Source organism: Melopsittacus undulatus, chromosome 9 (assembly GCF_012275295.1).
Source record: "Melopsittacus undulatus isolate bMelUnd1 chromosome 9, bMelUnd1.mat.Z, whole genome shotgun sequence".
NCBI lineage: Eukaryota > Metazoa > Chordata > Aves > Psittaciformes > Psittaculidae > Melopsittacus > Melopsittacus undulatus.
The window spans coordinates 20,829,003-20,854,706 of NC_047535.1; the positions used below are offsets into that span (position 1 = coordinate 20,829,003).

At 35.0% G+C, this 25,704-nt stretch overlaps 1 protein-coding gene across 2 annotated transcripts; it reads right to left on the reverse strand.

The window, feature by feature from the left end:
* Positions 1-420: 420 nt before the first annotated feature.
* Positions 421-21,387, reverse strand: CYP19A1 (cytochrome P450 family 19 subfamily A member 1). Of its 2 annotated transcripts, XM_013128246.2 has the most exons (10): positions 21,295-21,387; positions 12,932-13,099; positions 11,820-11,970; positions 9,529-9,683; positions 8,135-8,311; positions 7,314-7,428; positions 5,372-5,486; positions 4,539-4,701; positions 2,859-3,100; positions 439-706 (listed from the first exon to the last, which is right to left on the reverse strand). In XM_013128246.2, the coding sequence occupies exons 2-10, from the start codon at positions 13,074-13,076 to the stop codon at positions 455-457; spliced, it is 1,515 nt and encodes a 504-aa protein (XP_012983700.1). In that variant the 5' UTR covers positions 13,077-13,099; positions 21,295-21,387; the 3' UTR covers positions 439-454. The 2 variants fall into 2 exon arrangements, with proteins under 2 accessions (XP_033922155.1, XP_012983700.1); XM_034066264.1 differs by lacking the exon at positions 21,295-21,387 and having other exon boundaries at positions 421-706; positions 12,932-13,183.
* Positions 21,388-25,704: the final 4,317 nt, after the last annotated feature.

Here is a 25,704-nt window from a genome sequence, read left to right on the forward strand (position 1 = left end):
TCTTAAAATCAACTTTGATATTATTCATACAGATGTTTTAAAAAATAGATAATTGGAGCTTTTGCAATAGTCAAATACTGCTAGATCCAGCTTCAGGGAGAGGGGACAGGTGTAGTCCTGGAATTAAACACATGTCAGGCTTGTCCTTTTGCTGACCTCCCCAAACCTTGTAACTTGCACTGTTTGAAAAGCAAAGCATAACACCATCTGAACTTGGTGTTAAAACGTAGCCAGGAATCCTGCATATATTGTGACATCACCTAAAAACGGGATTATTTTATTACTTTGAAGCTGTGGCCAGAACCTGGTTCTGCTTTGCAGGCAGAGCAAGTTGTCAATGGGAATTGTAGCCCTTTAGGGGCAACAAAATGTTTTGCTCTATATCTTTGCCTAGAAATGATGTGTATTTCTTTGTTGCTATGAGAAAGCCCTGTGACTTTAATGCTGATCCATTTTAGTCACCCTGGTTCTTGCTTGTGTTTCTTCTTGGTGTGAAAACCATCTCCAGCAGTGGTTGCCTTTCTATTGGGTGCATGGATAAGTCATTGTTTTTCTGGATGTTGTTAAGGCCTCTTCCTTTCATTGTCTGTACTCTGCAGCGTCTCAGAAGAGTCACCAGAATTGCTTTCATCATTACCATGGCAATAAACTTTCCTACACAGCCCCGAGGGCCAAATCCAAAGGGTTGGAAATAGCGTGAAGGAACCTGCACAGAATAACATGAGGAATAAACTTTAAGATTATTTTTTTTCTTCATAAAACTTGTGAAAATTATGATTGAAATTTGTAGTAGAAAAATTCTGAAAAACCTGTGGAATCAATCTCTTAAGATCAATCACTTCTTTCCTTTACACTGAACAACCCTTCTATCCAGGTCAGATGAAAATAGAGACACACCTAAGAAAAGCATACCATTTGAAATGCTAAGATAGCAGTGACTGTAGGGTTAAGCAGTTGTATTCTCCCTGTGTGTTTGTCTGTTCATCCTGTGAACTACAGGTTTGGTTTTTTTTTCACAAGCTGTGAAATAGAGGGAAGCTTTTTGCTCTTCAACCCATATTAAAGTTCATTAAAAACATTTTTTTTCAGAAAATGTTCATTACAAAGCTCATGAATATCTGAGAAACAGGCTGGTGCCTTGTCTAAAGAGGATCATAAAGCCCTGAACCTACGATAATTGTCATTGAAAAGCTAGTGTTCCTGAGAATTAATTTGTCATAAAATGTAATAGTAAAATTTTTATTTGATACCTAACAGAGATAACACAAAATTATCTCCTGTCCTCTCAACTGAAATGTGAAATGCAGGGTTCCCATAACTGTTGAAGAATGCACAGCCAGTTTCTCCTGCTTTTGTTGACATTGAGTAGATCAGTTATCCAAAGCAGCCAACAGCATGAATAGTACTGTTAATGATTCGCAAAGATAATTTTTATAAGTAAGAAAAAGCAAGTCTGGCTATACATAAATTTGTTTCTTCATCTGTGTAGTTTTCTTTTAAAAAGTATGATATTGGATGTCTTCTGACTTCCTATTTAACCCAAGAATAGCGTAGATAAGGTTGCTTTATATAAAATTGTCTAGAAAAGTGTCCTTTTTTTCTCATTTTCAGACTGAAAAATGTTCTCCTTTCAAAGTTTTTCAAATAAACTGAGCTGTACTTTAAAAAAAAGATAGGTAAATACAAGTGTTTATAATACAGAGCAAGTACAGCAGCTGGCGGTACAGCACAATGGTAAATGTACAGCTTGGGAAAATGGAAGAATGTTTGGATTCTAACAATACCCATCTTATAAATGATGGTGTGGGTTGTTATTCACTTAGAAAACTGTGTGAAAATTGTGCCTGCTAGAATAATTATGTGGCAAACAGAATGGATCAGGTCAGATAGAAAATGTGTGGTTAAACATTTGGTCAAGGGGAAATATTTTTAGAAGCAAAATGTGCTTATAAAATGAGCAGGAAATCCATTTTGAAAGAAATACTTACAATGAAAATAATGGAAACAGTTCACAGGGAGTAGTTATTTCAATGAACATAACCACTCTTTCTTGAATTTCCTACTATGACTTTGTCCTTGATCTGTTGTTTTCAGTACTGAGTGCAGAGTTTGCTATGGGTAATCACAGAGGAGTTTAGAAAAGTTAACCAGGTTGTTTAGTGCTCATTTCTGTGTGTGGCATACATGGTACTCCAAGACGTTTGATAGGATTGCACATAGGTAAAAAAATTCACATATTGCTTTTGATATCAGACTCGATAATGCAGACTAAAGAAAAATCTCATTCTTTGGGGAGTTAGAATATAACTTAAATTGGAATGCTGAGCTGAACTGGGACTGAGTTACTCAACATCTGCAGTGCTGAGCTGTTTCAAATTTAGGATTTTAATTTTGGTCTATATGTGTATTTTGATGTAGAATTTTTTAAAAAATAGGTGCTAGATTCTCAGTCTCTCAAGAATTACTTTACTGCTTCATCTCTCCAGAGAATCCTCACATGGCCTCAGTGCTTCGTGCTACTTGCATGGCTCTAGCTCCTGAAAGTCTTTATTTTGTCTAGTGTTAGGGGATATACTGGGAACTATGTGCGTCTTTGACAAATTCAATCAGAAATTTAAATTAAAATTAAGATGTTTGGGAAAATTTTGGTTTTGATTTCATAATTATTTTTTTATTAAAAGGCACTTTGATAGGAAAATATCTGCCCAGCTTCAATAATAATGATGTACAGCTAACCAGGGACTTAGACAAAGGGAAAGCAGTCTTATGGTCACAGAGTTCCTGATCAAAATGAGAGGAAGAGACATTATCAATAAATAATACCCCATTTTCTGTAAGAAATAAGATACAAAACTTACATTTTTCTCAAAATTCTCAAGAGAAAACTCATTTGGCTTTGGGAAGAATTCAAGCTTATGCATACGTCCAATATTGAGAATAATATTTGTACCCTTTTTCACAGGATAGCCATCAATTACATCATCTTGTAAAGCTTTTCGCATGATCAAGTCCACAACCGGCTGGTACCTCATGCTCTCATAAATGAAATTCTCCACAACTTTTAAGTTTGGCATGTCATCACTCTGTATGTCTCTGTCACCTTGTGGAAGAAAACAGGTGGTGAAGAATTTGATTAGGAATTTAATAGCTTCATTGTACAACTACAAAACATTTTTGGAAGGTTCTCAGGTCCTGAATTGTAGGAAGGATCCAACAGCTTCTAATAAGTTTTATGTAGTCTTACGTGTTTTGGAAATCTGGTATATTGTTCATCAGCATAAACCCTAGTTCATTAATTTATTATCTTCTCACCTTCTTAAGACCAGTCTTTGTTTTGCTTTCTTGTCAGTGACAAAAGTCCTTCCCTGACTTTTGAACAAGACACAACAAAGAAAACTTCTGAGAGCTGACAGCAAACAGGATCTGGGAATATTCTGCAGATAGGAGAAAACTGTATGGGGACCTCAGATTTTCACCATGTGGTTGAGTTTGGCTGGATGTACAGCAAGGTCCTACTGTGGACTGACTATTTCAGTCACCCTGAGTAACTTCCTCCCAGCTTGATGCCATCATCAGCAGTCAGTACCACAATGGGCTGCTAGTGGGAGCCTTACTCTAAGTTTCAAGACACAAGCAGTTAAAGAACTACAGGAAAGGTTATCTACAGCAGTAGATTTCCAACATACAAGGCAGCTTTACTACCTCAGTGGTTTTTTTTGTTTTGTTTTGGTTTTTTTTTTGCTTAAGGAAAAAGCAACAATATGCTACTGCCTTAGAAATCAAAGCTATCAAAAGGAAATAGGAAAGATGAGTACTTAACTCTCATGAGGACGATAAAATAAAGCTTATTAAAAGAGCCTTGTAAAAAGAGTAAAGGAGTTGTTATACATTTTTCAGTGTTTAACTGACCAGAAGTAAATCTTGAGTAAGAATGGATGAAATTAGATTCTATATTACACCAGTGCAGGCTTTGAATGAAGTCTAGAGAAAAGAAAAAATCAAAATTTATGATATCTTGTGTTTTAAATAGTTAATAACTAGTATTTGGAAGAGATCAGTTTGCTATACAAATGAATGACAGCAGAATATAATTTTAATTTTCTGTAATATTTCCCTTTTGCAGTCATAGTGAAATATTAGGTAGGTCCTGGACATACACAGAGAAATATTGGTGAAGTACTTGAAATTAGTGTCCCCTTTTGCTATTTCAAAGTAAATAAAAACTTTCAATTAAACCTATTGGGCTGAAACTTATGAGCACTGATTTTCTGTGCTGTCGCTGAAGAGTAAATATAGCACATTCTTTCTAATAGATTGTCAGTTCTGATGATTCCTATTTGAAATTATCTTGTGAATTGCCCATTTCCTTTCCTTTGACCTTGAATAAAATCTATTGCATAAAATGGTAGTTCATGTATTTTACAGCAAATGCTTCTGATAAGAGAAAGCAGAATTTTCAGCCTTTGAATATTCAAAATCTGATCACTGCTGAAGCAAAATTATATTCCCACATCACTGACTTTGCATCTCCTGCTTACCCAAAACAGTTTCAATTTCTCTCATCATCTCCTCTTCCACTGTGGGGTGCTCTGCAATCAGTATTAGCATAAAGAAGAGAGTCACAGACAGAGTATCAGGAGCAGCAATCATCATCTCCAGCACACACTGGTTCACATTCTCAGCAGTCAGATCTCCTCTGTTCTGAAAAAAATTGAAATTTTGGAGAAAACATGGATTGCTGACCTCTGATGCCAACAAAGGTGCTATAGCAATACAATGGGAAGGATCTAGAGTATCTGTTTTAAGCAAAAGTAAAAATCCTTACAGTCTATCTCACATTCATTTATTTTTTTTTTCTTTTGGAGAAAACCAGAAACCTCATGTTTTGATGGGTGTGTATTATCTTATTGAAGACAAGAGTTTGCTTTTAGCTTGTATTCTTACTGATTTATTGCCTTTGCTTGCAGAGCTGGCGAGCCGTTGCAGATTGTATAAGATAGGATTTACATAATATTTACATAATATTTAAAGCCTTTGCAACAAAATGCAATAAATCAAGATGAACTACAAGGGTTAGGGAAGGAGTGGAGGACATTCAGGAACAGATGCAAGAGTTTTAAGGATGTTGTTTAAGCCATAAAAAAAATTAAAAAAATAAAAAAATCAGAAAAGCACCTGTTCCCAAAAATGCAAGTATTCAGTGTTTGAATCACTGTTAAGGACTCTACAGAACACGGTAATTTCTATATCCCTTTATGAAGACGTGACTTTCAGATAGATATATAAAGTTGAAGTGGCAAAGCCTGTGTTGTTATTGCCAGGAATGTCATAAAAATCAAAGTTAACCATATTTTGAGTACATTGCCAATACCTGTGCAAAAATTAACTGGGATGCAAAATCCATGTGTTCATCCAGCTTTTCAACAGTGGAAAGCATTTGTCGTTTCTGTTCTATTAAGATTTCCATTGCTCCTTTCAGATCCTTGCTGAAAACAGATGAAATCCAACATATTGATAAATATCAGCAGACTTATAGTGTGCACTAGGGTATGACCAGAAGCATAGAGATTATACCAAGGAAAATATCTAAAGATGGCAGAAATGAAATATTCTGAAGAGTGGCTATTTGGCTTTCTGCAAAAGGAATAATACTAAGGGAAGGCGTATAACTTTCTTATTAAAAATTGCTTATTAGTTTGGGCTAAAATCTTTTTATAGGATAGGCTGAAAAGGATGAAAATATGTCTGTATATGTTATTGATGGAGTTTTTAAAGATTTATAAACATTTCTAAAGAATTTATTTCCTTCTCTTTTATACTGTAGTTTATTAGCTAATAAAATGAACTTAGGGAACATGAGGAATGATTTTTAGAAATTTGGACTGTCTTGAAAGTATGGTTGATCCAAATTTTTCATATTTAAATAATACCCTGTCAACAGTTTGTATTTCAGAGGTGAAAACAAAGCAATATCGAAGAGTTTTTATAATTGGGATTTTCAGTTAACAATAGATGTGTAAGCAATGCTTTTCAAAAAGTTTTTTGAAAAGTTTTTTAATTAAATCCTCAGGCCTTCTATTTGTGCTTGTTATTCTTGGGATAGAAAATTTTACTGGCTTTGAAGGGGTAAATACATTTGAAACCTTAAACCTGGTAAAGTTGTTATTATTTCTAACATCTTCTATGTATTAGAAATAGCAAGTAGTTCTTTTTGCAAACTTTATCAAAAGAATGTCAGAAGTCATCATGCCCTGAGGTAAGTTTTTGCATTGTCTAGTGATTTTTATAATTTTTATGCAATAGAAATTTATGAATAAGCCCATTTTAATGGGATTGCTTTTCAAACATCAATATTTGCCTGTGGGGGCTTCTAGTAATAACTGGGCCACCACAGTTAGCTATTGTTAGAATCACAGGGTAAAGCACTAATTAGTGCCATAATAAAACTAAGAAGCAAATGTTAGGTAAGCGAAATCTTGTGTCTATCTGGTAAGAGTTGTCAGTTATTTTAGACAAACTTCCATCTTTCCTTTAAAGACTTTATGTTATATAGCACTATCAAAACAGTTTATTACACATGCTTATTAAGTAGTAGTTTCTCTCACTAGATGAAGTCCAAATCCAAAATGAACAAACTGGTTGCCAGCTCTTTTTATAGCTAGTCTTCTTGGCAGAAGACAGAGAATGGGATCATTAAAATAGAAGACACACTTTGTATTTTTGAAAAGAGTAAGATGGCAAAACATATTTGTTCCTTATTTAGGATTAAAAAAACCCCTTGAAGTGGGTTATCATGATGAGTACCAGGTTTTAACTAAAAAATGAGTGGCTGGCTCAAAAATGCATGCTGAGGGAACCAGTAAATAGAATTATGTTCAGTGATGAACTCTTCTGGGACAGTCATGAACACAGATGTTTTTTTTGTTTGGATGAGCTGCAGCTTACCATTTGACCATCTTTAACTCAAGGGCAAATGGTAACTTCACACCATATGATGACTTTTCAATGTCTGCTTGAACTTAAATAGTGGTTTAAATTTAATTTCACATTTGAGCTGGTATTAACTAACATTTTGGTGAGTAAAATAGGGCTAAATAGACAACTGCCTTAACTTGTCCCCTGAGATAAGCACGTTTAGCATTGCGGCAAATCTTGTTCTGATCCAATCTTAGCTCTGCAGACAGGGGCCTTCCTCCAGCTACCTTTGCAAGTTTCACAATTTATTTTCAAAAAGTCAGAGGAAAACATCAAGGAAAATGTCTCTAGAAAGAAAGAATCCTATGCAAACGATTTGTAAAACTGCTGATACTTACGCTGCCTCTTCATATTTCTTGCACAGCCAAGAAATCTTAAAAAAGAAGTCAGGCTTTAATAGAAGTGCTTGCCAAGCATCAAAGTAGTTTTGAATCTTGAGGACAATGGCGCTTTCTGAAATGTTAACAAAAAGCAGTATAAAACACAAGCCTCAATAGTCAAATATCAAAATGCTTAAAAAAAAAATTAGTAATAAGGCCCTGTTCCCTACTCTAAGTTCACGGGAATTTGATAAACGGTTGTTTTTAGTGGTGGTAGAGAATATGAGGAAGCTTTTGTAGCACGCTGTAGAAAAAGTATAGATCTTTGTGAAGACTCTTGGTAGCCAGCTAAAAGGAGACAGTTGTGTGTCAAGCAAAGCCAAATACCCTCCCACAGGGGAGCAGAAGAACGCTTACAGCATGTTGAAATGGGGTAATTAAATGTCACAATGTTATTTCTGTCACATGGTTTTGAGGCCAAAGAAATTACAGAAAGCATAAACTGTCAGGCAAATTTTTCAAGGAAATAATTTAGTTTGATGGAAAGACTTCCTATTCTTATATGCATATAATATTGGTATTGCACCAATTCAGTGCATGAAAAAAATTCTCTAAATGGTAGCATTTAAAGTGAGTGTGACCAGCTGATGTATATTTTTATTCATATAAAATTCTTTCTATAACTAAAATGACTCATTTATTTCAATTAATAATATGGTGATATTAAAGTCTGTTCTTGCTCTGTTTTCTGGAACAAAACTAGTGAGTGATATCAGTGAGTTTTCCTTGCACATGCATTTTAGAGCCACCATAAAGTATAAAAATAGAGCTGTTGGTACCATCCAAAGGAATCCCGAGAAAAAGCTTGTTAGATGTGTCAAGCATGATCCGTCTCATAAGATTCAACACATTGATGTTTCCTACTTCAGTGGTTACTTCCTCTAATTTGTCCAGGTGATTAATTGTTGATTCAACACAAATTGTTATCATGCGCACAAGACCAGGACCAGACAGAGCTGAAATACATGTGCAAAAAGATCAGAAGATTGGTTAACTTTTGAACCTTCTTTATAATTAATCAATTGGTCATAAAGGCATCAATAAGATGTAAAACATTATCATGTGAATGTTTACAATCATTCTGAAACTTAGTGATTTATCATCTTTTGAAAGAAAAATGTAAATATTTTGAGTTAAATTGGCAATGAACCTGAAACCCAGACATGCCTTGCATCCAGCTACTTTATCTCACTAATCTGATGCTGGGTTCACACCACATTAATGGAAGATATTTGCCCCAAGAACATTATTCAATATATGATGAGAAGGAATGAATGTTTGTAACCGAGAAGAAGAGAGGTCTGTTCTGTAAATAGAAAGGACTGGTAGTTCTAGGAATAAGTAGAAAAATAAATAAATGAAAAAATTCAAGTCATCTTAAATCAGTACAAAGTTGCTGATATTTTTCAATAGCAAAATCAAACAGAAAGGCCAAGTTTCATGGAGGACCACAGATATATCAACAAAATAATATAGAAAATTTAAACCAATGGATAATTGATTTCTACTAGGTTTGGCTTTATTTTTATTTTCAGATTCTGGAATCACTGTCAGAAACTACTGCAGTCTCAGCTGGTGAGAATCTTTTCTGAGCTGTGGAGCTCAGCACAAGTGTGGTGGTTTTGTTAGGAAGGAGATAGCTCTAACTAGTTGCTGAAAATCTTCAGTCTGTGGAAAGGAGGAGTTAATGCAATTTCCTATTGGATTCCAACTTAGTGATGTTAATTAGTTCTTTTTCTCTGTTCCTACATTGATTCCTAGAATATTAAAGGATTAATAAATAGATTTCCTGTGAAATCTTCTAAATTAATTTTGAAATGAAAGCTTTTTTATTTTTTTCCCAGTTAGAACTGAAACTACGGCTGGGATAGGAACACCCAACAATATTTATGGAAGTGCAGTTGAGCTAATATACATGCTGGACTTGAAATGTAAAACATTTAAAAACACAGCTTGTAGGTACCATTAAATTAGATGAGATTAAAAATCTGTGAAACTATTTCAGGAACATTTCAAATAGCACACCAAGCAGGATAAGTGTGAAACAAGGTGCAATAAAATAATTCTATGGGTATATAAAGAGAACTGATTTCTGTAGTTTAAGTTTGCAAAAGACAAAGAGCATTTCAGAAGACATAGTGATGCAGTGAATTAATAATGCACACTGAATTACCTTTGGTGAAAAAGGGTCGAATTTCTTTCCAGTGTGCTGGGTTGTTATTGAATATGATCCCATTTTCATACATGCCAATGCATTGTAATCCAAGCTTGCTCCCAAATCGAGAAACATAATGCCAGTGTTTCATTACATGGAACACACTTGAGGATCTAGGAAAGAAACGGAGGGAGAAAAAACCCCAAACCAAAAATACTGCTTCATGATTGTACACAGACCTTTCCTACTGTCATTGTATAGCTCTGAAGTAGACTTGCAATCTTAATTTAGTAGGACACATAATGCTTGACCTTAAATGTTGTTCCTTTTACATAATTAAGAATCTTACTGAGGAATGCCTTTGGATTGTATATAAAGCAATAACGTATTCTGTTCAGATTTAAAACTATTTTAAATTTAAAATGCAAATGTTTTAAAAATATTTTAATCTGAATAGAGCGTATACATAGAAATATATGATACATTCAAGCAATGACCAATGTCACATATTTCAGAAGATAATGCATAAATATTTGACAGTTGCTAATTTCATTATGATGTATATTAAATTACATCTGTACTTTTATAGCTATTTGGTCATTCCCAGACACATGCAGAAAATATAAATACACATGTACCATTTAAATATGCAGCTTCACGATATGTAAGTGTGGGATAAATATTCCTAGACATGTTAGGGAAATCAGTGATATGTACATTTCTTTTTACAGTTGACTAGATTTATTTACACATGCTGACAAACAGATTGTGATCAGCATTATTGATTTAAGATACAATTTCTTTTAGAGGGAAATTTTAGAAACATTGACATGGTGAAAACCTGATCAAACGAAATCCAAGAAAAAGAAAGAAAAACATAACAGAGGTTGAAATGAAACAATACCCTACTTTTATTACCATGTAGAATATTCAATGGATCAAATCCCAGACTTATATTCATAAACCATTCATGGGTTTAATTTATTTTTAGAGTGAAGCAGAGTACTTTTGCTATTGACTTGGGCAGTGCTGGGTTTTTACCCTAGTTTTGTATGACTAGAGGTAATCTTAAAGGCTTTTTGCACATTCAGGGCCATCATTTATATTTTCATGAACATGAAAACACGATGTTGAATTATGACATCTGTGCTGAGGAATGGAAAGTTGCAGGATGCTCATTTTGCTTCCCTTTATTCTGCACATCTATATAGGAGACACAAAATAGTGTTTTAAGGGAGGATTTTGACATATGACCTTGCATAAGCTTATCTTCCTGACAAAACTATTTAATTAAGTCTTCCAAAAGACAACATCTGCTGTAACTAAGACTGTGAGTCCTTCTCTCTGTGCATTAGTATCTCAGTATGATTAGATTTCATGGTCAAAATTCAGATGACGTTGGGGAAAATAGTACACTTCTACAAAATTCAGGTTTAGTTTTACAGTGCATTAGTTGATGTTTGCAATACTTGTGTAGAGTAAGAATGCAAATAGTTTTCTTGTCATGTTTACCTCCTTTTACTGAGGTAAAACCAGAGAAGCTGACTGGATTCCCATGGCAAATCTTGTGATATTCCTCTATACTATGGTGTTTTTCAAAAGCTTTTGCATAATGAAAGCTGAGTACAGATTGATTGACATTGCTAATAAAAAGTTTGTGATTCTTCATCAGTTACACATGGTAATAATTTTTAATTTTTTGGGGGTGTTTTTCTTTTTCATGGCATAGCTCATATGCACCCAGAAGATCCAGTGTAAGAATAAAGCAACTTTTCACTGCAGCTAATAAAATGACAGACTGCAGTTATGTTTAATACTGTGTATAGCTGAAGTCTACGTGTAATCCTATTAATTGGGTAAATTACTTATAATCCTATAACACTGCATCTGCTTAATTGCTGAATTGGAGCTACAGTCTTCAAACATTAGTTCCATTTTAAGGAGAAATATAAGAACCCAGGGAAATTTGGCTTAACCCTGTATTGCAGCACTCTAGGTTCTTGTATAATACATAATCCTAATATTAAATGGAATAATGAAAGAGATGGTAAACATTTCTTGTGATTGAGCCACAGCACTTAATCTTCCTTTCCACAAAGAAAATGAGAGAATTCTCATAGACTTCAATAGCAGAATCTTTAATGAAACAACAAATTAGGAAAAAGTCTGTGAACAACAGGAAGTAAAAGTTGATTGTAGGATAAGTTTTGAAAATAACTTCAATTTTACTTTAGGAATAAAGTAGCAAAGAAGGTGTAAAAATATGAAAAAGCTCTTCATATTATTGAGGATAGAAAATAAGGATTTACTTGCTAATTATAAATGTTTCTTCACCGCTGATCCAAACTCTCACAAATTCTCCATATGTCTTATTGTAGTAGTTGCAGGCATTACCTACTCCCATCCAAAGAAATCTCCCATGTGAAATGAGGGGACCGATTCCCATACAGTATCCTGGCCCTAAGAAATAGGGTAAGAAAAGTTTGGTCTCAGAAGTGGTTCCTGACAAGAATAAACCTCTGAGCATCACCCATTCGAAAGGAGCTTTTAGACATGACAGTCAAGGCCTGCATTGGAGAAACTTGCCCCTGCATTGTACATGTAACTAATGACATTCATTACTTTGTACAATTTCAAACTGCTGCTTTGAGATTGCTTATGTTTTTGTTTTATGGTTACATATTAGAAAGAAGATATGATCTAGAAAAATCGCATATGGTTTCAAAATTTTTATTTTAACAAATCCTTAACTTTTGAAGAGTTTTAGCATATTGAAGGATGTTTGGAGAATATCTTCTCTCAGAATTTCATTCAGTTGCCTCTGCATTGGTTTAGGATTATTTTTGTCAAACACCTTTGTGAGAAGTGTACACTGCTCTCATTCATGGGGTATGTAATTTTATTGAATCTAATGAAATATAGGCTGAATCAGTAAGTAAGGTCTACCATAAACCCTCCACATTAAAGAAGGGCCCCTCAGAAAAGGAAAACACTTGAAGTTTTTCTGTTCTTTAGGGTATTTGGTGCCAAACATAGAGAGAAAAAAATATAATCTACTAAAATCTGAACAATTTCTTAGATAATAGTTTGTGCCTAGTAAAGACAATTTAGAAAGCTTTAAACTTAGTGTGTAAAAATTAGTTTATAATGCACATGAAAATATGAACATCTAGAATTTGTAAAATAGTATGATATCTTTCTAGCTTATACATAATAAATCAGAAAACTGTATATCATATACTTACATAGTCAAGCCAGGTTTATTATGGAAGTTCTGAGGTTAGAGTGAGACTGATTTCTTTTATAAATTATTTGAAAAACTGTATTATTGAAACTGCCTCTTAGTAGATTTTGTTGGCATGCAGTCATTACTCAGCATTACTTTCCCACTTAAATTCAAGAAACAAAAAAGGTAATTTACCTGGTATTGATGAAGTTTCTTCATGATTCCATATTAGAAACAGAAAGCACATGAGAATGAGTACGGGCACTGTGGCAACTGTCATCGTATCTGGTACAAGGCTGGTGATGTTGTAGTGCATTGGATTCAGAGTTTCCAGTACCATCTTTTCCAAGAGATCCTGCTTTTCTTTAGGGAGAGAGAAAGGGGAAAGAGGCAGAGTTTTTAAAAGCTTTCTATTTTCAAAGATAGATTCAGCTTCAGTTGGTACCTCTCAACTCGTCTGTGGGTCTTGTAAATGAGCAAATTAGCACTTGAGGTAGCCTCACTTTATACTGGGAGTGACGACTGCCGCCTGGACTGCTTGCCAGGACAAGCTGCGTCACAAGTCAAAACAGACATGCAGCAGAGACACTCTTTTTGTTTGGACATAACAAATCTTTCCTGACCTTGATGTTGAAGCACAGTTTTGGATACTTTGGCTGACAGATCTCTTATATCTGATACTGACTTGGCTGGCCAATACTGAGGTTTACTCCTTGAAATTTTGAACCAAAACACAAGAAATTAAGCTTCTAGCACATGTGGAAGCCTTTAATGAGTTAATTTGCAAGCTTTCATCTCTGTAGCTTTTTTTTTTTTTCCTACATGGCGTAGTGTCAGAGTCCTTGAATTTTCAGAATAACTACAGTAGTTTTTTATGATGCAGATAAAGAGTACCCAGATTTTTGTTTGAAACCATGTGTTATGGTACTGGGGTTCTTGTTTGGTTGGTTGTCTTTTTTTTCTGTAATTGTCAACATTTGTATATAATGTATTGTATTGCTCTATGGTTCTGCTAAATAATTCGAAAAATATAGTGTATGCCATGAAAAAAAAGCAAAACCAGAAAAAAAAAAACAACAGAAAATGGGATCATGGAATGTCTGGTACCATATTTTTCCTGAGGCACAGGATAAAAAACCCCAGGCAAATGGACAGGCCTGTTAATGAGGAGTAGAAAGATTCATTCAAAGTTGTTTTGCATGTTTTTAACTTAAATCATAAAATGTGAGAGATGACTGTACCTGAGAAGGAAGATGTTATTCTATCAATGATAGCTCACATAGAATCATAGAATAGTTAGGGTTGGAAAGGACCTTAAGATTATCCAGTTCCAGCTCCACTGCCATGGGCAGGAACACCTCACACAAAACCATGTCACCCAAGGCTTTGTCCAACTTGGCCTTGGATACTGCCAGGGATGGAGTGTTTACCACTTCTTTGGGCAACCTCTTCCAGCACCTCACCACCCTCACAGTAAAGAATTTCTTCCTTATATCTGATCTGAACTTTCCCTGTTTAAGTTTAAACCCATTACCTCTTGTCCTATCACTACAGTCTCTGAAGAGCCCCTCTCCATAACCACAGACAGATTCTTGTTGAATCTGCACAGTAATTTAACAAAGCATCGTCTTACTTTTGCTCTGACAATAATTAAGAATAGATTTGCTTTGGTCCTTCTTGCAACAATAGCTCAAAATTGAAGGATGTGTCCACTTAATAGGAAGCTTTTAGTAACAGTTTACTTTCAGCAAGTGCTTTCTAGTTTACCTTGTGGTTTGGTCTCAGCTTGTAGAACAAAATAGAGGTTACTTTGTAGTAACTGTCAGTGCTATAATTACATTAAACTAAGGCAAGTATGTGATGGATGCTTTTTAAATAATGAGAAGATTGGTAACTGTGGTTGAAGTAGAAAATCAACAGTGTACAGGAAAAACCCTGGGGAAGGGAGCAAGCAGTGGCTCAAAACTTTGCAAGTGCATGCAACACTCTAGGATTTTGGATGATGGCTATGAAATGCTGCTGGTATTGTTGTGATCCAAAATGACCATGCCATAATATGGCAGGTGACCTTTTAGAAACGTGTACTATCCCAATAGCTAGCAGTACACCTCTTGTGATCTGCGCATGGGGATTCTCGTATCTTGTCCATTGCATTGTCCTGCATGTTGTAAAAAATGTTTTTGTAATCACAAGCATTTTTTAATCCTATAATGGGCTTTACTAGTTTAACTGGTGTGCTATTGTACACTAATGAGGTTTGTTCAACGAGGAGAAATGCTAGCTTTAAATTTTCTCCAGTGCTATTTATTACCACAACAAACATGTGCCTGTACGTACATTTAAATACTTGTATTAGTTTCAGTGACTTTCACATGAGCTTACAGCATTATTGAAGGAAATAATTATGCTTAGGGCACTTATTTTCATATTTTTTGCTGCTTTCTCTCTGGATCTGGGTGAACTTCATCTTTTTCCTTTGTTGCAATAGATAGGCTTTAATATTTGTTGGCTTTTGTTGTTTCGTCTCCAAGACATTCTGGTATGTCTGTACAGTATTCTCTACCTCGTATTCCCTATGAAGAGAAGTATTTAGGTGGTTATGCATTTGATACGAAATAAAAACCCCTATGTGTACAAACATGAATTCGTGAATATTATATTTGTAGGTTAAGCCCTGCTTAGAGTTCAAGGTACTGGTATGTTTGCATGGTGTACTTTGCAAGCATGAGTCTCCCCCTTTTATTTACCAAAACCCGACCCTGAGTTCTGATCTTGCTCAGTTCTTAGTTATTCGCAGCTAAAGCTTATCTTTGCTTTGACAGAGAACTTTTTTTAGTAAAGAATAAAATATTTCTTGCTGTTATATGATATCCAATACATCAGTGCTGTTAAATTTATAATTTTTATATGCAGGATCAAGCGCTCATGTAGATAAAAGGTATTAAATCTAAGTCCTTTTTATGAGGCAAGTTCTTTGCCTCATTTCAATGAGTGTGAGCCAAGCACTTTCAGGGTTTGTATTTCTAATGCTTTTTTGTTTTAATTGCAAAAGCCAACCAGACCATGAAAATTTCACCTTAAACATATTTCAACTGAACTGCTCATCCTGCTTGTACCCATTGTATTTTTAAGACCTGTCCAGTTGCTCCTAATAAAAACTCAGCCAAGTAAGTTAACACTGAACAGATTGCAAACAAACCTGGATTGCCCATTGTTCATAAAAGAAGCTTTAATTATTCTTTCTCATTTTGTCTTGAAATCTTCTGCACATAATTTTCCTTTCCTTGTAGCTGCTTGAGGTATGTGTTTGATCAGAGGGCTTTGTTGGTTCTGTTACTTATATAATAAGGGGGTGATTGAGACGGGGCGGAAAAGCTTTTAAAATCAAATTTTAAAAGAGAAAAGAGACTTATATAAGGAAGTGCTTTTGCGACAAAATATAGATTATGTGCACAGGCTGCCTGACCTGACAAGAACTGTGGATCTTAACAGCTGGAAAAGCATCTGCCAGCTGAGGGCCTTTAGATTACTGGTCTGTAAGTCTTTACTATAAAGCTCTGTGAGAAAATTCTAGGCTCTTAAATGTTTTCTTACAAAAAGTGTATGATCAATTATGACAGTCCACAGGAAAGAAAAAAGTGCATATATCTAAAGGACAACTCTCTTTGACCTCTTTTATTCCAGTTAAAATTTTGTACTTAATCATTGTGTCAATGAAAGAGAAAATTATGTATCGTATTTTATAACTGGAGCTCAAAACTACTCATCATTTTGAGCAGGCCCTCATGAAACAGTCTGAAAATTCTTGAAGAATCATTTTTGGTTCTTTTCTCTGTAGCAGTTCCTCTGTCATGAGAGACACAGGGAAAAAATCTGCTACTTGTTATAAATCCCCAAATGTTAGTGACTGATACTAGCAGCATCCGAGGAAGTGACACAGGTTTATTTAAACAGTTTGGAGAAGTAAAATTTTAAATAGACCGATTTCACATGAAAGTAAATATCTTGGCTTATATAAGTACAGTAAGTCTTTATTTTTCCACATAAAATGTTGTAGCCTGCCTCTCTTTCTAGAACATGATTCTACATTTGTTTGTTTTCCCTCAGTTAAGATTGATGATTTCATGCAGAATGTAAAGGTTCAGCCTTTTACACTTAAGTATGTAAACAGCTTTTGATGTGCATTCAACAACTAGAAGACTAATGTCTAGCTAGGTAAATAGTGATTTTCTTGTATTTGTTCCGTGGATGCTGTCTGATGTTGCAATAGTCCAGGAGGACTTAGACAAACTGGGGTCTTTTGGGACAAAAATAAATGAAGTAATGTTCTCCAAAGCTGTCTCTCAAGGACACCAGGCATTTTAATGGGGATTCAAATGACAAACCCAGTTTAGTTCTCTATCAGAGTGAACTCCCATGAAATGTGTATAGTGTAGGGAGTGAATCATCACCAACTGTTTTGCTTGACAGATCTGCTCCCATTGTATCATGGTGTTTGCTAATGTTGATACGGCCTAAAAGGAACACAGTATCTTTTGACAAATAAAATAGTTGGTTTTAATTAGTTTTAGACATGTAACTGTCTTGCTGTATTGGTACTAGAGCAGTTAACATAGGATGAGAACTGTCCCTGATTCTTAACTGCATGTCAGACTTGTGTAATGGAGCTTGTGCTGAAATAGATTCACATAGCTATTTTAACATTGCCTTTAAATTGTGGATTTTATTGCAAAGTCAGGCATTCTGTTCCCAGCTGTTGAGTGAGAAGTCATATGTGGAACTACTGTAAAATTAGTTGCATTTGTGTGGAACCTATTGTAAGAGCCATTAAAAAATAAATCTATCTTTTTGTTACATAGTTACATTCCTTTTTAAGCAATTTATTAATTTAAAGTGGATAATTATCCCCAGGTGTACAGCATATGTCACATAAACCTTGACACAGAAATTGTCTTGTTTCCTTGAAAGTCTGTGGGGTTTAAAGTTAAGAACAGATCAAAAGACTTTTTTAAACTTGGGAATGCTTACTGCTCCTTTCAAACTGAGCTGTGCAGTTATTCTGTAAGCATCAGATTGCGTTTTTACTTAGCGACACCCTAGAAATTGCTCTCTGATACTCTGTGGCCTCTTCTAATGCTGTAATTTTTCAGGATGGAATGGGGAAGTCACTGAGAAATTTGTATCATGATTTAGTGGTCATCTGATGTTGTGTTAGTCTTATTGTGACATTCTTTGACTATAATGTTGTTTTTTTCTGATTCATTTTTCACTTGCTCTGAATCCATGCTTTAGTGAACTGATCCTTTGGTCCTGAGGATGTCTGTTTTCTTATAGATGTTTTCATTTGCAATCACAACATGCAAAGAAGCATTTTAAAGTTAGAAGTTTATACTACTCTGCTTTTGAAAGCACGCTGACTTGGTTTAGGCCTGTTTCCTATTTTTAATTCAACCCTTTGCAACTCAAGAAAAAAAGATGATTGTGGTAGATGTGAACATTAGGGAATGAATGCACTGTATATAGTTATCTTTCTCAGACATTTCTAGAGATCGAGTCAGTGGGCTAGAATTTGTGTAGTTGTAGAGGTCTATAATACCTAAGTGCTGAGGAAATGTATTCTAGCAAGGTTTAATGATTATTATAGCCTTGTAGAATAATACCATACCACTTACTTACTATGAAATCTGATCTAGATGGCACTTAGAATTTAATCTGTTCTTTAGGTCAGAGGAGGAGGAAGAGGGGAAGAAAGGGATGACAGCTTTCAGCAGAAGCTTAGAAGTGGGAGTTTAATAATGGTAATCCTGGTGATCTAGAAGGGCTTTTCACAAGTAAAGGAGGAGGCGGGAGCCTAAAGTTGTGTCAGAGAGCAGGTGAGATGGAAATGCAGAAATATCCATGACTATGCAGTTGTTCTGGGTTGAAAAAATATCTGTACTGTAGGTAAGAAAAATGGTTAGATTTGATGGTGCTGCTGTTATTTGGAATGGCAATTTTCTTCATTTTAGTTGAGCCTTCTTATGACATTGTTATCTTGTTTCATAGCTGGATAGGATCTACCCATTAAGTATGTTTCTGATTGTTCTTGAGTTCTGTCAGCTGCCTTCAGTATCACTTCTAAAATGCTATTGCATATTTATTATATGTTAATGCTGGCCATCAGTGGCTCATACACAACTATAACAATAGTGGGCTTTTCTTATCTCCCTCAGTGGCCACAGAACTCAACTCCTTGTCACCCCTCTTAACTTAGTGTACTGTAAGCTTTCAAGGTGCAGACAAGGTTGTAGTTGCAGTCTTGTTGTAAATGCTGACATTCCTATTGTTTGGAGTCTGCTCAGTTAATTTTCTGAGCACTAACTTGTACCAGCATGTGTGTGAAACTTAACTGGTCAATGCAGGCTGAACCCACTGACAGGGAAATAAATATATTAAAAGTACCTTCTATGACTGTAGGACTCTATTTTAATAATACTGTTTATTTGGATAACTGTAGTAAATGCTGTGTTGCTATTGATCTTAGAGTTTAGTGAGCTGCCAAAATACAGTATATGTAATATACTGTCAGGTCAGTTTGGATGTTGTCTTTGGGACTAGTCAGTGAAAGTTCTGATATTATGAAAGTCTTGATTCAGATGTATCATTGTAGAAATATCTAGTTTAGATGTTTAAATCGATCTTCAGAGGATGAATATTCACATCCTAAAACATCACTTTCCACTAGAGTGTTAAGCCTTCAAAATAACCAGCAGTTTGTAAAACCATGATTAGCTGTAGTGAGCAAGACTTGGAGTGAAAAACCCGTAACTAAAAATCTGTAGTCATTTCTCACCTTTCTGATCAGTGTCCATACTATTTTCTTGTAGCTACTTATACAACATGGATGTGTGAGGCAAGGTACTCCATGTGCTTCCCAAGTAACTGTACAATAAGGGTTTTTGCTTTCTGAACAGTCTGTTATGATATGGTTATTTGTCTTTTACAAGAATAATGATCTGAAATTCGAATTTGGACTATGCCCTCTTCTGAGGTTTTAATTGCAGTCTGGTGTATGATTTGGAAAAATAACTTGCCAGTTTAGTACCTTTCACAAAAGGTCTCATTGTTGCTTAGGAACCAATATAATGTCCATGAAAAGTACTATCCATGTTAGATAGTAAAAAGGTTTCATTCAAAACATATATCTATTCTGCTTCAAGAGATGTATCGGTGCTTGTAAGCCATATGCAAACTTCTGTAGTATTGGTAAAAATATACTGCATGTCTACCTCAGTGTTTCCTTAGAACAACATCAGCTCTGATTAACTCAAAACTAACAAGAAAACAAATTGTGGGTAGAGAGCTGAAACTTCTCTCTAACATGTTTTTATCAGACTTCCTTGTTATGAGTATGGCAAAGCACACCTGTATGAGGAAGTTTTTCTGTATGTAGTTACCATGACTTTGCTAGTACTATAGGGTTGGTGGTTTTGTTTCTAATTTGGCTAATAGAAGGCAGCTCTCTCTGCCGTAATTATGCCTTTGCTGTAGTATTTGTTTTTGCTAGCAAATACTTTGACCAACTTCAGCAGAAGTTATTTGACACAGAAGGGACCACTATATAAGAAATGCAAATTCTATCAAAGTGTATAAATTAACCTAGAAACAAATTTTTCTGTGTATTTGAAAAAACAACACTAAGGAAGAGAATGCATGACTATTCTCAAAGTATTCTTCCTGAAAAATATTTTATTAATCAGAAATTTTTTAAATATTACTAACTAAGATGTAGTAGCCTAAAGAAAGATAACCCTTTTCCACAGCAAGCATCAAATGAGAGAGATCAAGCTATGATAGAATTAAAAGATTATCTGGGTCAGTTCCAAACTTGTTCTACCTGATGAACTTTTTCTAACCTCACTCCTGATCCGTTATTTCCTGCTGTAAAAATGATGCTTGGAAATGTTGGTTTGTCCAATTCACTAATTCTGCATTGCTGAACATCATCAACAGTTGGCAGTGTCCACTCTATGCTATGAATTTTACCCTGACTTTGTCATGGTCACATCTTTTGCATTAAATGTAGTGAATGGAACAAAATCCACTTTAGAGTAGCTAGAATGAAATCGGAGACCACAGAAACACTGAACAGGATAGATTTTTTTAAAGTCAGTGGAGTCTGTATCTATAAAACCTCAAAAGTTTTCTTATTTCTTGATGTAGTATAAAACAGTTTGACAGGGTGAATGAAGTTTCTAAGTTTCTAAGGAGGACTATTCTGCAAGACCATATTGCCATTTTTTTAAAAAAGAAACTTTGTAGAATACTTACAAATTATACAACACAATATTGCCGTTACAATGCCAATAAATTGTTTTAAAACCTGCATATATTTTACTAAGACACCCCTCCCCCCCATTTAGGTAGTGACAACATATAATTTACACAGTTGATTACAGTAACTCACATCAAAGCAGCTCCAGAAGGTATACTTCCCACTCAAAAACAAAATAAAAAACATTTCAATAATGTCCTGCTCACACTGAAGAATAATGGTCAAATATGAATAAAAAATTTACCTGTGCTCTCTTGTTATTTCTCAATTTTTTACCAGCGAAGACTGCTATCTTTGTTACTGATGTGCTCCTTTTGAAGATCTGAATAGGTTTTCTGGTGATCACTCTCTGTGGCATCTTTTATGCAGGTGCTTCTTGTTGCTAAGAGATCAGTTGCTTAGAGATGGAAATTTGTGTTTTTTGTAATAGATCAGGGGGCATTGCTGTTGAAAAGAAAATTTTGTAATTTCACCTCTAGAGCTCAATGTATCTGCTGCAAAATAGCCAATGATAGAGTTGTACCTGCATAATGCAGATTAGAATTGTAACTGGAGAGTAAACCGGAAAAGTAAATAAAGTTTATAATTAGGTTCACTGGCTCTGAGTATTCAGGTTTGTCATTTAGCTGCGAGATACAACTAGAAGAAATGTTAATTCTTTGCTTAGCATATCTAAAAGCATTTTTATTTTCCAACAGAAAGGAAGAGAAGTCCTAAAGTTTTCTCTAAAATTGAGATGCACAATGCTGTTGATAACCTCTTCTTAAGATGCAGTCCTGAACAGACACTGGAAGGGTCTTACTGACTATCTTATATATTTTTGCATGTAGCTTCATTTATATTTCCAGTTGATTTGTTATTGTGAAATTACTTTGCAAGCTAGAGGCTGGATATTGTGCTTTTTGATCCTTCTCTTTTTTCCTGTAGCCTTGGCCAACTTGAACAAACTTAATTTACGAAAATCCAAATATTTTCAAGAACTGCATCAAGCAATTGCAGGAATCATTGAAATAATGACCACAGATCTATAGGAAAAGACAATGCCATTACTAAAAGATGAGAATTACACAGGAGTATGAATAAGGTACTTGCGCCTGTTACTTACTGTTTTGAAACACCAAAAGTAGTCAAAATTTCCTGAATTTCTGCTGTGGGAAATCTTTTGCTGATTTGGCTGCCTCTTCTCTAAATATACCCCTATGAGTCCAAAGAGACTTCTTTATTAAATACTTCAGAAACATCTTTTTTGCTTATTGCTCTCAAGTTTAGAAAATCCAGTCACTTGAGTCTGTTTTAAGCAAGGCCATGTTATGTCCTGTGGCAGGAAGACATTCTGCATCCTTGTCTTTCACTACCAAGCCCCAAATGTAAAAGATTCCCATAAAATGTTTTCATTCTTCTTTTTTCAGAGTCACTCAATGCTTCTGTATTAGCATTTAAAAAGAATAAATAAAACAAATTAGAGTACTTATAATAAGAAAACCCAGCTAATGGGTAGAAGGGTCTTATATCCGAAGGACTATATCTCATGATCTCACTTGGAACGAAAGTTATTTAAGAGTTACATACTAGTATGTATGTAGTATGTAGTCTAGTGATGAAATATTTTTAAGTCAGTGAAGGATGGGAGAGGCCTAGAATTTTATTGAATGTTTAATCTATCTCTTTTGAGAAGCCTTTCCTGATGTCAGTCAGCCAATAAATAGATAATGCAGACAGTTTGGGGAGAATAAGGACTGAATTCATGTGGAAATGCTTCCAGCATTACCACAACCTCATTAAAGATACAGAGCTTGCAAAACCAGAAGCCAGCATAATTTCAGTCCGAGAACTGAACTCCTTTGTTCTTCTTCCATGTGCACACACTCTTCCATATCTGTTTATTATGCATAGACTTGTTTGTAGTACAAGCAGAAATGGGCAGAACTTTAGTGAACAATTCTGTTGTGTCCTGTGTCTAGAGCTTGTCACAGTAATGGTTAAAGCCTGTTGTATAAAATCTGATGTTTTGAAAGCACTGAAAGGTGGTAGTTGGTTTTAATTTTTTAAGCCTACCTAAAGTTTTGGGGGAAGTCATGCATGAATATTTTCTAACAAGCTAACTGTATGTTTTTGCTGCCTGTAGACTGGGATATTTACATTCTGGAGGAATTATATTCTTATCCTAGTTTTGGTCCATTTCATGGTACATTTCTCATAGATTGTTAATGTGGACAAACTAATATAAATGATTAGTTCTGAAGTAGATGGATAATTGTTTCATGTATGCCACATTCAGCTGCTGAGAAGAAGCTTCTGTTGAACTTTGCTTGCTAGTTTTCTCATGTTTTTCTTTGTGTTCCCCACATATTTTTATTAAAAGTCAAACTTAGCATTTGTTGCCACTGCAAACACCTCATTGCTTTTGTGTTCTCCTTAGGATATAAAGGGAAATTATGATAACTCCAACCTTTGTGTGGTTGCAGCTGTCACTCGCTGACTTTGGAGATGGTATATTGTTTTATAGGTGTTGGCTCAGGATGTAGTATTAGTGTTATTCATATTAGTAGTATTAATAACATGGCTATTGGAAAAAGATCTCTGGGATGCATTACTTTTATTATTGCTGAATTGCAATTAAAACAAATCTTAGTTTAATTTGGAAGCATCTATACCCTTAGATATGCTTTATTATACACGCAAATTGTAAGAATTAAACTACTAACTACTCATAATACTTTTAAAAGTCTCAGAATGAAGTTTAGTAAAATAGGAAATTAATATAAAGAATGTGGAACCAACAAATTTCTTTGTCAGCATGTGCTGCTTGAAGTTTAAGGGAGTCCAGGAATGATCTGGCCAGTTTCCCACTCAAACACATTTTGCTTCCTTGCTCCATGATAATTTATTTACTCAAAAATACTAATTTCTAAAAATGAAAAATCTGCTAAAGTGTTTTTGGAGCTGTTTCTTCTGTCAGTGCTATGTATCTGTTTACTGATACAAAGAATTTGTGCATGAATCCTAATTCAGGGGCAAGAAGCCAGTTGAATTGGTCATGAAGATGTCACAAAAGTGGTTAAATAATGTGAAAATATTTGTTTATAGTTAAACTAGGTTTTGTAAAGCCTGATTTTTGTGGGATATGTCTTTAAATCAAATGTTATTTCCATATGCCAGAGAAAATGTATTTAATTTCTGTCATGCCAAAGAATCCTCAGAACTTTGTATAACGAAACCAGAATAATGGGACTTGTTGTTCACTACAAAGATCTGTGGTTGAATACTACAAATTCTTCAGAGCCTGAGTAGGCATTCACTGAATTAACAAAGTTCTTTTTTATACCATTAAAAATAATGCAGGTTTTTTCCTAAATATTTTACAGTAGACTTTTGGGGGAAAAGGATGCAAAATGCTCTTGATAGTTGAGCAGAAGCGTAGCCAACCCTGCAAGGACCCAGTTGCTCATGTGATAAAATTGATTACAGTTTTATTAATAAGGGCTTGAATCGGAGATCACAATTTTTCTTCTATGCACAGCTTTAGAAGATTTATGTAGCTTGCAGTTCTAACACCAAGCTAATTTGGCAATTCTGGGTCTGAAATCTTTGCAACTCACATTTTAAGATATATTCCAAACCGCTCAAACTTTAGAGGTTGTTAGGAAGTGTTCTGTGTGGATGTTTAACATTTAGAGATGCCTAGAGAAGCTGTGAGAGCCTCATTCCTGGCAGTGTTCAAAGCCAGGCTGGACAGGGGTTGGAGCAGCCTGGCCTAGTGGAAGGCATCCCTGCCTGTGGCAGGGGTCGATACTAGATGGTCTTTAAGGTCCCTTGCAACCCAAACCATTCTATGATTCTAGAGTGTCATGGAGGCCTCTCCTTTTCAGTGAAGTGATTTGCTGTTATTCTGAATGTTACAAAATAATAGGAAATGAATTTTATTTATGAATTTGGGGCATTGTTTATTTTTTAGTGCTGAGTGAACAGAGTAATGAAAGCAAAAGATACACATATTTTAAAGCAAAATGTTGTTTTTAGGAAATTCCATTTCTCTCAGTAAACTCTAAAATCCCTGGCCAGGGCTCTGTGAAAAAGAATTAGGATGCCTGAATCCAGACTTGTTTGTGTGGTATCTTACTATAGATCAGGAAATATATTATTTCAACCCACAAGATGAATTCCTGAGAGTAAGAGCAGGTCATGCAGTGGGAAGCCAGAAGAGTTCGTCTCGTTTCATTAAACTTGACCAAAATCAAACCATCTGCTTTAACGTTGATGAAGAAATTCTACTGGAAAACATTTGTGGTGGAATCTCTCTGCTTGGCTTACTAAACTAGCTGTGAGCAAGTCACTTGTATTCACCTCCTTTCTGGCCTCTGGGCAAAGCTTTTTAGTGGGAATACAGAAAATTATTTTTTTTATATAATATAATTAAGAATTAAAAAATTAAGAAAATAATCACAGGTGGGTGACTTTGATTTGTCATGTGTTCTACCTCCATTAGACACAATAGATTTGGTGTATGTGGGGATTGCTAGCCAGGATTATACAGTATGCCAATTGTAGTAAAATAGTAGTCTACCTTGTAAATTAGGTTAACAAAGAATGGGCTAGATATATGCATAAGCCACTTGTTTCTGCTCTCTCCATGGAAGTATAGCTGTTTCCGTAA